Source organism: Corvus cornix, chromosome 23 (genome assembly GCF_000738735.6).
Source record: "Corvus cornix cornix isolate S_Up_H32 chromosome 23, ASM73873v5, whole genome shotgun sequence".
Lineage (NCBI taxonomy): Eukaryota > Metazoa > Chordata > Aves > Passeriformes > Corvidae > Corvus > Corvus cornix.
Genome location: NC_046352.1, coordinates 4,841,368 through 4,854,149, shown reverse-complemented (window position 1 = coordinate 4,854,149; position 12,782 = coordinate 4,841,368). Strand labels below are relative to the sequence as shown.

At 44.6% G+C, this 12,782-nt stretch overlaps 1 protein-coding gene across 10 annotated transcripts in view; it reads left to right on the top strand.

Moving 5' to 3' along the window:
• The window catches only part of TANC2 (tetratricopeptide repeat, ankyrin repeat and coiled-coil containing 2), a 195,641-nt gene that overhangs the window by 157,621 nt on the left and 25,238 nt on the right, over positions 1-12,782 (top strand). For all 10 annotated transcript variants that reach the window (XM_039564476.1, XM_039564478.1, XM_039564480.1 and 7 more), the window contains 5 exons: positions 3,951-4,059; positions 8,226-8,348; positions 9,380-9,616; positions 11,474-11,659; positions 12,528-12,621. In XM_039564476.1, the coding sequence (XP_039420410.1) occupies positions 3,951-4,059; positions 8,226-8,348; positions 9,380-9,616; positions 11,474-11,659; positions 12,528-12,621 (749 nt within the window). The remainder of the gene's footprint in view (positions 1-3,950; positions 4,060-8,225; positions 8,349-9,379; positions 9,617-11,473; positions 11,660-12,527; positions 12,622-12,782) is intronic.

Here is a 12,782-nt window from a genome sequence, read left to right as displayed (position 1 = left end):
CTTATCTTTATGTCTTTTTTACATATGTAAATATAAATATATGCTTACACATACATAATTATGTATCTATATATACACACGGCATATATGTACATACGTACACACACCCAAACACATATGTGCCCATCTAGGCAGACTCCTGACCATTAGAGGAATCAATACAGGCACAGAGAGCAGACTAAAGCTGCAGGATCTGAGCTGTCAGGGCTATTAATTTTTCACAAAAAAAAAAAAAAAAGAAATCTTACATTAAAAATAGAAAAATCTCTGATGATAAACTCTGCAGTGGTGAAATTCAAAGCAAATCATTTCACTGAGCTCCTTGATGTAGAATTCATTACTGCCACTCTGCTGTATTAAAAAAAAAACAACCTTGTGCTGTTGCAGTCTGGTTTAGTTTCCAATTAATGTTGACAGAACAAGTATTTATCAACCAGCCCAAAGCCAAGGTCTGGGAAGCATTGCAGAGGTAATGTATCACTCATTAATACTGTACTTTATTCTGGAGTAGTTCATACATGCCTTATTCGTAACACCAAAGTCATGTCTATGATTAAATTCAGGTAAATACCCTTCCAACTGCAGCAGAGAAGCAATTTAGGAGCTGACTGGAACCTGGGCTGGTGTGTCAGGCAGGAGCTGCACTTCAGCTCTTGCTGCGAAGAACAGGCACCTTAGAAGCTTCTGGATCATCAATTCATGCTTAGGATTAATGCAGTTACTGATCCATTCAGAGCCTTCCTAAATGTTCTCAAAGAGTTTTCCACCAACAAGCAAAAGCCTAGTATTATTTGCTGTCCTGTGATAATCCAGAGGCAGAGGGGCATCGCTGAAGGGTCCCTTTGCACAGATGCTCACAATCTGGAGCAGAAAGACACGGCTCCTGATCCCCTGCCTGAGCATCTCCCCAGAAAGGGAAGGAGCTGATGTGTTACACTGGGCATTCTGTAACACGATGTATCAAACAAGGAGGCAGTGGAAAAGAAAGATATATAGACCAACTCTTGGCAGATGTTTCAGAGATGTTTATTTCTGCAGCCCATGGCCGGGGCTCTGCCGAGGAACTGCCGCAGTCACGGGGCCCGAGGGTCCCTGCCCGCGGGGGGGAACACAAACCAACCAACGGGGAACGAGGCTGAGCAGGGACAGGGAACCCCCTGCCCCCCTCCCAGGGCTACATGGCAGGGGGGACGAACCCCCACACTGATGGCTCTGAATCACGGAATCATAGAACCTTAGAATGGTTTGGGTTGGAAAGGACCTTAAGGGCCATCCAGTCCAACCCCCTGCAGGAACACCTCCCACTGTCCCAGGTTGCTCCAAGCCCAGTCCAACCTGGCCTGGGACACTTCCAGGGATGGGGCAGCCACAGCTGCTCTGGGAAACCTGTGCCAGGGCCTGGCCACCCTCACAGGGAAGCATGTTTTCCTAATACCTGATCTATACCTGATCTCTGTCAGTTTGAAGCCGTTCCCCTTGATCTGTCACTCCAGACCCTTGTCCAAAGTCTCTCTCCAGCTGCCTTGTCAGCAACCTACAAGTTCTTGAACTTGCACCACCAGTCTTTGGGTGGAGGTGAACACCTTGGCCCCTCCTCAAAGCCTGTCACGGCATTGTGAATCTGATGATTTTTTGGGATGGACTGAGTGTATTGCAGCAATCACAGGTTTTCATAATCTGGCTGAATGGGGCCAGGTTAAATCCAGCAATTGCTGTTCCACTTGACTTCCAGCAGTATCTGGCAACACTCAAGCTGTGTTTCCTAGTCACTTGTTTCCTGATCTGTTTCTCCTTCCTTCCTATGGACATTCCCAGAGGTTAACCAGTGTAACGAGCAAATGCATTTGTCTGTCTCCTCTAACAGGAAACCTGACGTTCTCCTCCCATTCCAAAGAGGGGGGGAGCCAAAGGAATGCAAGGCAACAAGCTGGGGTTACCTCGAAGTGCTATAACCACTCTCAGGGCCCTTCTGTTGTCCCAGCTTTTTGTGTTTTGTCCCTTCTGTTCGTGGTATATGGAGAATTCCCACAGCACAGATGCGTGGGATCAGAGGCGCTGCCCTGTGCACTAAGGCATCATGATGGATTTTCAGCACTCAGCTGAGGTATCAAAGCTGTGTTGTGATGGGCAGAGGCACCATCTGGAGAGGCTTCTCCTTCTTCAGTCATGGGAAGCATGGAGCAGTGGGATCCCGGCACGGGCCGTGTGCCAGGCCAAGGTGTGGAGAGCAGCTTGACAGGCAAAAAAAGGGGTTTTCTTCAATTTCTTTTTATGGTCAAGTCACCCTGAGAGTGAAAGTGCTGTCAGTCAGTAAAAACATTTCAGAAAACAGTTACTTGAGTTGATGGTGCCTCTATAAAGAGAGCTGTGTTTTGGAATGAAGCACAACAGAATTCCCCACCAGTGCAACAGCTAACCTGTAAATGGGATGTGGTGCTCTCTCACCTGTCCAAACCTGGGGATCAAGTCCTGCCTCGTCAGAAAAATACGATTTTTTTTTCATCCCACTCCTCCAGCAGCCACATTCCTGTCCTCCCAGCACCACGAGGGCTGACAGAGCATCACTGGGCTCTGCTCACACAAATTCATGTGTTACTGATCCAAAAGGAGGGTCATTGGCAGGGCTCGGGGGGCACCTTGCCAAACACCTGGCCAGGGCATTACAAGTCATTCACTTCTTTCCTGAGTTTGAGATGGGCAGTAATTCACCCTGAATGGGGATGAGCTGGTAAATCCCCACTGCTGTGAAAGCTTCTATCTTGTGTAATATTTAACTAGATGTCTGGCCGTCCAAAGTATTTCTTTGCTTTACCAGACAGGGATGAGCTAATAACATTTCCTGTCCTTAAAAGCTCTTTTAAAGCCACAGTTGATAAAATATTTTATTTTCCTTGGCTGTAAGGGTTTGATTGCTTTTAGTGCAGTCACATTTTTATGTACTTCCAGAAATGAAGTGGCTTAAAAGGACTCCCTTGGGAGCAGCCAGGGGCTTAAGGAAGAATATAATCTTGTTGGTAAAACCAAAAAAACATCACACAGACCACTGAGATCCCAGTGTGGAGCCTTGCTGGCTCCTGCCCTGCTTGCTGCATCTCCTGCTGTGGCATCCACGTGTGCCTGGGGCACCTGCAGGAGCAGGTATTTGTTGGTCTCACCCAGAAATGGTACTAAAAGGTCACGTTTTTGCATCATGTGTGTTTTGTGTGGAGAATCATCTTCTTGTATCTTTGAGAAGATTCAGCCATTTTGAACTTGCAGTGTTACAAGATGGAAGTCTGTAAATATTTAAAGGTTTTAAAATGTCAATAGAAATCACCTCTAGCGACAGAAGTTATTGTCTCTTTTATTATATTTTGCCTTAAACAGGACTCGGTGTGTAGTTCAGTTAATTTGCTTTGGTTGTCAACCTGGTAGGGCATTGCCAGAAGCATCTTTATTACTGGAAAAGCTGGAGGTTGTGTTTAGAAAGGAGTTTTACAAAGAAATAAAGTTGTTTCACTCCACAGGACTGTCCACAGGGTAGAGAGTGCAGTTGTCATTTAAAGGACTTTTTATTCAAAGTGTGGATATTTTAAATATGGCATTTTTTATTTTATATTCAAGTTGGTTACGTGCTTTGCAAATGTGGTTCTCCTCTGCGAAATGACTATAAAAGTAACACTTCAGCTTTCATGACATCGTACCTGTGGTGTTTCTAAATTTACATCTGCTCACAGAAAATATATTGGGGCTTTTTTTGCTGTCTGCTGATGTCTGGGGGGAGGTTGAGCTGTCAGGGATCACCAATAATAAAGGGCACGATTAGTTGTTGGTTTACAAGTGAGAATTCAGCCAGCTCTGTTTCCCAAAGCTGGATGTGGTTGAAGGATTAGCAGAAGCAAAAACTGTCCTCAAAAGTTGTTTCTTTGGTGTAATCAGAAATACTAACATACTTTTTCTTCTGATTTCAGGAGTGGCCACACACTACTTGCCTTCTGGTTTTCCCGACAAGAAGGAAAATTAAATCGACAGCAAACTATTGAACTGGGACATCACATTCTCAAAGCACATATTTTTAAGGTAACAAAAATTCAAATGAAGGTTTATGCCAACCTCATCCCCAGCACTGGCAGCACTCAGTCTCATCTTGTTGTGGGGTTGGTGTAAGAAGTGTGATTGCTTGAGGCTGCTGAAGCATGTAGAAGTGAGCTTTAGAAAATGGTATCTAAGAAATCCTTAAAATTAAACCCTCCTTCAGACTGTAAATTCAGCGGATAGCCTCCTTACCTAAAATTTCTCTTCTACCACAAGATGCTTCTTCCCCTGAAAGATAAGTTCTTGTAGCAGCATCTAGAAAAAAAGCAATCTCTTAAAAGGAGCCGTTTTGAAGAATCCAATGCAAAATTGAGGCTGTAAAGGGAAAATTTGATGGTTGTTGAGATTGGCTGATTGGTCCATCTTACTCTTCACACAGACATTTAAGACTTGGGCAATTGGAAGGCACACTTGGATGCGAGTATCAATATGACCCATAAACAAAGTACCATTCTTCCTGCTGGCCCAGGTACCAGAAGGTGGGAATGAGAGGGTGGATTTGTAAGGTCACAGGAAATACAGAATTTCTTACAACTGTTAGGACCTGTGGGTGCTTAACCCTAGGAAAAATAAGGCTGTATTTTCATCTGGTCGCTGTATGATTTTATAGACTTAAGAGCGTCAGCACTCCAGTTTCTCTTCCTAGAGCAAACAGTTGATTTCTGCTTTGTATCAGTCCTGTTGGATTTATTTATTGTATTCCCTGTGCCAGATTCACCATCGGGTGTAGCAGCAAAGTCTGCTTGTTTGGGAAGGCAATGGCTGGAGCCAAAGGGAAGAACCCCAGATTGGTGCATTACCCCTCAGGGTATCAATTTCACATTTTCAGTTACATTCCCAAAGCCAAATTCAGCCCTGAGTTTACTGTTCAGCTGCCATTTATATCTGAATTTGGTTGCAAACCTTCTGCATTTCACACGTCCATGGTGGAAACCGATTAACAGGGATTAAGACACTGAGCAAATGACAATTTTCATTAAGTGGACAAGTTTCCCATAGATTCCAGGTTTAATTGAGCAATATATAGAATGGTAGAAAATGACAGGTAGTATATGACAAATGTCAGTCCAGCCTTCTGTTCTTCATCACTCAGCAGAATCCTTGGGTTTCCAACACTGCAGGAAGATCAGTGTCACAGTGACTGATAAGCATAGCAGAATGTTGTTTAGGAGTACTACAAAGTTTTGAAAGGGTTTGAATTAGCTGGATGAGAAACTGTAACTTAGTCTTTTGCTTTTCCTTGAATAGATTTTTTTTTTCTTTATTTTAACAAGTATTTACTGAGGATTTGTGAGTCTTTACTCAGTGAAACGAGCTGCATTAGTTTCTGAAGGAGGCACTAGGCTGGAGTATTGCAGACCATGTTTAAGAGCTTGAGCATTCTTTAAAGAAAATATTTCCAAGAGTATATGCATAGCCTCTTTGCCAGTTGTTACCGACTGTATTTGTTTCTGAACAAGCATTGTTCCCATTCAGGCTTTTCATTCTGGCTGATCTTTTGCTGAAGCCATTACCAGTGTGGTCATGGGTTTTCTGCCAAGTAGGGAGCGTGTCAGGTCATCAGTTCAGGGTGTTTTTCCTCAAGTTGCCATGTTACAGCAGCAGACACAAAGATCTTTCTGTAGACACAAAGATCCTAATTTTGAAAGTATTTATGGAGGCCCGGTGCCATTATAATTCCATTTTATGTACTCATCAGGAAGCCAGGAGAATATTAGAACAGAGCTAAAGCATTTTGTCCAGACAGGGAGTACTGGGTATAGAGGTAGACTTTGATAAAACATCTCAGAAAATTTATTTATCCTTCCCCAGTCCTTCTTAGTTTGAATCCACTGGTACCGTAGCAAGGTGATGATGGAACACTTGGAATTTCCAGGTGTAAAAAAAGTAAGTGATGCACAGACACAAAGTGCTGACCTGACATGTGGTGGGAAGACACTTTCACATTCCCATCTTCACTTGCTGGCTGAGGTCTGGTGGTTTTGCTTTCTCTTCTAAACACAAACATCCTCAAACAGTTCAGGGGGGAAAAAAAGCAAAAGTACAAATGTTTCAGTTTTTTAAATAGGTTACCAGTCTTAACAGGAGCACATGGAAAGCCAACTTGAAAAGCCTGGCATGGAATAAAAGGGCACCAAGAGAAATGTGCGGCTCTGATACAAGAGGACCCAAACTTCAGGCTGGCGTATGTTTTGCAAATCAGCCAAAGAGAAGGCTTTAATTTCATCTTAAATTAGTTGAAATGTCAGTAATACAGAAGTGGGTGATGCTTGGAGCAAACTGGTCTAGTGGAAGGTGTCACTGCCCATGGCAGGGGGGTGGAATGGGATGGGCTGTAACCCATTCTAACCCAAACCAGTCTGGAATTCTGGGATTCTGTAAAGTGCCAATGGCCAAATAGCAGAGGAAGTGATAAGGTGAAAATTAAGGATGCTGACAGCTGCATACATGACAGGACAGGAGAAACCAACTGTTTGAATACTGGGGTTGTGGGAGTTGGCAAAATTTTTTAAATGGTCAGGCCATACCCTGGTCTCATGTTGGATGATCCCAATGAAGTAGGAACCACTGATGATATTTTTGTTTGATGTTGTATCAAGCTGGGATTTGTTTTTGCTGAAGGATTCACTCTGCTCCACAGTTCTGAAGAGGGAATTAGAAAAGGAAGATGCAAGCTGTAAAATGAGAAATAGGGCAGGCTTTTTTCAGCAGCTGAATCATTATGGTGTTGAATGTATTTTTTTCTTTAAAGGATAAATGTCACCTTTTTTGTCTTGCACTAATATCTAAGTATATATATATATATTCTAATGCAACAGTTAAGATTTTTACAGCATCTGTGATTATCTTCAGAGGGCTATTTTCAAAATATCTACCATTTTCCTTGGTCCTGATGGTGATTCAGGCACCTCATTTATGGGCTTGATAGTAGTATAACTATTTTTAAATTATTTTGTTTATAAATTGCTTTCCCTTTCCAATTTCATCATCCTGAGTTTATGAAATTTAATATTGACCTCTAATGTCCTGCGTTGTGTCATTTCAAAGGCAGCATTTAACAGTGGCTCGAATTCTTGAGCTCTTTCTCCCTCAACACAAGCAGATATTTTTCTTGGTTTAGCTCTCTGAATTTTAAGGAAACAAGCACATGGAGCTGTTATTTATAAGAGCTTGTCAAATCTATTGCTTCTTTTGGTGATAAAACCATTTCAAGTGACAAATCTGTTGATGGCTAGGGCGATGCTGCAGATTATCTTTCACACAGAGGAATCAGAGGTTGCAGCCGAGTCCAGCAGTGGGTTGGGATGATGATTCCTGCACATCTTCCTTCAGGGGAAACAAATCCCACCTTGTGCTGCTGGTTTTGTTCCACCATCACCATCCCAGTCGCAGTCACACAAACCGGAACCGGATCCTGCTGTTTTGCAGGGATGGAAATGACCATCCGGCATGCAAGGAAGTGGAAATCAGGGTTTTCTTATCAACATAGAATTAAAGACGCCTGTGCAGTTTCCATGGAACCAGCAGGCTTTCATGGGAAACCAGCAGCAGAACTGCAGCAGGCAGGGCATGCTCACGGCACGGCTCCTGCTGGAGTGGCCTTCCCAGCCCTCTGCTCCTCCATCCAGCTGTTCACTGGGAGAAACCTGCTTAACTGTGGTCTGCCAGTTAGTGATGATGGAAAATACGTCAGACATTCTGTGTGCTATGTATAATGTGATCACGGACACCGACTAGAAAGGCTGGAGACAATCTGGTACAAGAGACCAGGACATGCTGCTCCCGGCTGTCGTTGAAAGTTCCTGAATTTATCTTATTGTGAGCAGATACTGTGTACTTTATTAAAAAAGAAAAGAAGTAGCAATCTGTGCTCCTTAACGTGACATTTTGTGAGGGTGTTGAATGGATCTGGTTGCTCAGAGTTTAATCCTGCCTTTCCTAGGCCTTGGAGATGGCTACTACCTTTACAAGTAATTTTCTGCAAGCTTATTAGTTGATTGTGAAGGTCAGATATGGCAAATTGTCACATTATCTTGGGTGTAGTCATTATTGTCCTGAAAATCCTTTGAAGTCCAGAGACCCAGGATGATCTGCCCAGTGTAACTGAGCAGATTTGTGAGCTTGGATCTAAGTTACTTTCTCTTTTTCAGGGTCTGAGTAAAAAAGTTGGGGTATCTTCCTCTATCCTGCAAGGCCTTTGGATCTCCTACAGTACTGAAGGTCTTTCAATGGCTTTGGCATCTCTGAGAAATCTCTACACCCCGAACATAAAGGTACTGGAGGAGGGGGACGAGAACTGGGGGCTTCAGACCTCACACAAGAAGCTCCAGCAATGGGCGGTGACCATGCAGAGTATTCACTGGAGCCAAGTCCAGTGTCCTGGGCAGCCTGAGCAGTTTGCTGAGTGTTTATCCTGAGCTGAGGAGAGGCCTTCAGTCCACTTGAGATTTTTTTACCATTTGGGGTGGTCCCTCAACTCTGCTACTTTGACCAGGGATCTCCTTTTCCTTGCAATGAGCAAATAGTGAGTTTGTGCCTGTGCAAAATGGGATTTTTCCTTCCCGAAGATGTGGAATGCGACAACTGATGTTGGAACTTGACAGCTCATATAAAGGGCTCTGGCTTAGGTAGGCATGAACTCTGAGGTAACAGCAAATCCAACAGCATGTGCTCATGTGCTGGTTCAGGCACTTCTTTTACAGTGGTAATATGAATGTATTGACTTAAGTGAGCCCATCTCTACAGCAGAAAGGATTTCAGACAAGAGATACAGGTTTGGAATTGTTTTCTGACATGGAAGGATGTTTGTCCCAGGTCCTTCCCACCCAGGCAACATGGGCTCAGTGTCTGTCCCCATGTCCCTTCCTTGTCACTCTCCAGCATCAGGTAGAGCCTTTTCCACTGGTGCCGAGTGCAGAGGGAGCCACGCAGTGGGGCAGCCAAACCAGCCCTAGAGAGGGATCCCATGGGAAGGATGCTGAGTACAGCTCTCTACAGCTGTGTTTTGATTCCCCATGCCTGCCATGTCCCCAGCTGCTGCCGTGGGGCTGGAGTGTCTTTGCTCCGAAACAAAGGGTGGCTGCACCCTTCAGACCACTTCCTAGCCACTTGGGGAATGATTAAACTGCTCCATCTACTTAAAATGGGACCATCTATTGGGCAAATGTTTTTACTCAGCATTTTATGTCCTTTGCTGTTTGTTTGGAGATGTGCCCAGGGCCCTGGTTTATGTTTCAGTGTTGCCCTTACGATAAACTCCTGTCTCTCCATAAAGCTCAGCCAACAGCTCTCCTTCCCTGCGCAGGTCAGTCGGTTGCTGATTTTAGGAGGTGCAAACGTGAATTACCGGACGGAAGTTCTGAACAATGCCCCCATCCTGTGTGTCCAATCTCACCTGGGGTACGTGGAGATGGTGGCTTTGCTGTTGGAGTTTGGGGCCAACGTTGATGCTGCTTCAGAGAGTGGCCTGACCCCGCTGGGCTACGCGGCCGCCGCTGGGTTCCTGAGCATTGTGGTGCTGCTGTGCAAGAAACGGGCCAAGGTGAAGTAGCCACATTGCTCAAAAGCTGATCTAAACTGTTCCACATCTGTTCAAGGCTGGGTAGGAGCTGCAGGCAGGACATGGAACACTGGCTAGGGAGCATCCTCCAGCAGATGAAGCCAGGAGGCTGCTTTTGGTGTTGTTTTTTCTGCTAAAACACAGTGGGTTTAAAAGTCCTACACTGACACCAACTCCTGAGAGGCAGTAATTGGTGTCTGGAATTCAGGTCTGAGGTAGGAGCTGCCTAGTGACGCTGCACTGGTGACCTGCACAAGATTTCTGGAGAACTCCTTGAACCTCACAAGGTTAAAATGGCAACACTGCTTTTCCAGCACAAAACATTCTTTAAATATCTCCCCGAGACACATTTTCCAAAAATTTCCATCAACTTGTCCTAGAAAAATCCCCTTTGTTTAGCTTTGTGATGAGTGTTCGGAGTTTTAATTGTATATAATAAGACAAGTTGAAATACTTCGTTGAAGAAGAAAATTGTGCTGATTTTTGAAGTGGAGCCTCCTGGAAACAATTTGTGGTTTCTCTGTATGTTTAATTTCAGTTCAAAAGGCAAAATATGGGTTTGTGTAGTTTTGGTACGGATGTCAGGATGACTGAGGGACTGTTTAGATCTTGCTGGGTTGTGTTGTCTGTAATAATGTGAGAACAGTATGAAGGAAAAAAGGAATTTTGCTTTTGTTGGATATTTTGAGAGAGTTTAGTGACAGAAGTCCTGCCACTCATAGTTTTCCTTGAATATCCCTAACAGTACTGAGGAAATACCCCCAAAACACAGCTCGGTGTAGTTTGAAAGACTGAGATATTGGCAGAAAACTGCAATATTGATTACTGCAGTAGTTGAGAAAGGAGAAATATTGACATATTATTAATGTGAATGTGTTACAGTATATGAAATATTTCTCATATGTGTTATACTACTGTAATTTAGTGGTCAGGCCCTGGCATGGGTCACCTAGAGAAGCTGGGGTTGCCCCATCCCTGGAAGTGTCCAAGGCCAGGTTGGATGGAACCTGGAGCAACCTGGGACAGTGGGAGGTGTCCCTTCCCATGGCAGTGGAGTGGAATGAGCTGGTGTTTAAGATTCCTTCCAACCCAGACCATTCTGTGATTCTATGAATTAATATTAGTAAAATACGTTATATGATAATTATTTATTATTTTTATGGCAAATAGTACATTGCAGAGCACAGAAGGGGTTAACCAGCAGGACAATGATAATTGACCTGCCTTTCTTGTGTTCTTCAAGTTCCTGCTACTGGGATAGCATCTAGAAATCCTACCTGATGTATTCAGGCATCAAGTGGAAACCGTGCCCCAAAATACAACCAAATAAGTTCCTCCAGAGCTGTCAAGCACTGTCTCTATTTTCTATTGACTGTGCCTGCACTGAGTTCACGTTACGGTGTCTGACTGCAGGCTGAGGCACTTCTGGGACTCTCAAAAGAGCTGATACCTGGACAACAAGCTGGTTTTCCTTTTGTAGATTTGGCTAAAGGAGATGATACCAGTGTGATTTCCAACGCACAAGAACATTTGAATGCTGGACTTCAGGACACAAAGGAAAAAATATTTTTGTAGTCTTTTAGTCTGAAGAAAACTGAAGAAACCTAAAAAAAATAATGATAGCTTCCCCAAAGCAAACATTTGTGGCCGAGATGATGCCGGAGCCTGGGACATTGCTTTGGAAATGTTTGTTTTCTGGTCATGGAAGTGATCGTTTACTAGAAAAATGCGCATTTTGCACATGTGGCATTATTTTGAAATTGGGATTGGAAACTCTGAAGAGGCAAAGATTTTTTGCGCATGATTTGGTTTAACTGTATTTTGTCATCTCTTTTCGAGGTGGATCATTTGGACAAAAATGGACAGTGCGCCCTGGTCCACGCCGCTCTCAGGGGACACTTGGAGGTGGTGAAGTTCTTGATCCAGTGTGACTGGAGCATGGCTGGGCAGCAGCAGGGAGTGTTCAAGAAGAGCCACGCAATCCAGCAGGCCCTGATCGCCGCTGCCAGCATGGGCTACACCGAGGTAGGGCCTACCCTGCTTCTGTGGGGAGGGTAACCAGGGGTCGAGCCTTTCCTGCCCACTCACAAAGAGCATCTGGAGGTGGAGTCCAGAGTACTTCTGTCCTGCTCTTCCTCCCCATCCCATCCCAGTGTTCACCGATCCCTTGGCAAACCCTGTGGTCTGGGCAGGTGTCCAGGAGAGGAAACATAACAAGCCTTTAAGTTGTCAGAATAAACTTATGGAATAAACTTTTAAGCAGGGATAATAAGGTGGATGAACAGCACATTGCCTACACCACTCCTCCAGCGTGGATGGGGAGTGTGAGAACATGTAACTTTGGACTGGGTGTCGGGGAGAGCTTCCTCCTGCCATCCTGACAAAGATTTCTGATGGGGAAAATTATGTGTAGAATAATTTAGGTTGGAAAAGACCTATAAGGTCATTGAGTCCAACCCAGTGCCAAGCCCACCACTGCCACTAGTCCCCTCTGCAGAGCCCCAGCGACCAATGGCAGCCCCTGTTCCTTCTCCTTTCCTTGAGAATGGGTTTCTTTCCTACCAAATACCTCCTCTCAGCCTCACCTCCTCCAGGAGATGCATCCGCTGCACACACCAGGTCATCTCCAACAGAGCAGACACAGTCCCACAGGGAACTGACCCTGCCAAGTCTCATCACGTGCCGTCATATCAAGACATTTGGTTGGGGTTTTTTGCTTGTACAGGGCAGCAGGTTCAGTGATTAATCTCAGGAAGAATATATCCTTGATCTCAGGGTGCCAGGCAGAGACTGTTCCCTTCCCTCTGTGTATTCCGAGCAGCTCGTGTGACGGTGTCAGCAGTTCCTGTGTAACACATTCAAGTTCATGATCTGACACATCGTTTTGTTTTAGATCGTCTCCTACCTGCTCGATCTTCCAGAAAAAGATGAAGAAGAGGTGGAGAGAGCACAGATCAACAGCTTTGACAGCCTTTGGGGAGAGACAGGTGATTTCTGTAGAAGTTGCAGCTTCTTTGTGCATGTTTGTGTTTGTATTCACGGCCTCTCAGTCCCCTGGTGCATCCCTGATCCCTGGCATTGTTCTGATGAGGGATCAGTTCCTCTGTTTTGATTCCAGGTGATTTACAGGTGTCAGCATGAGGCTTGC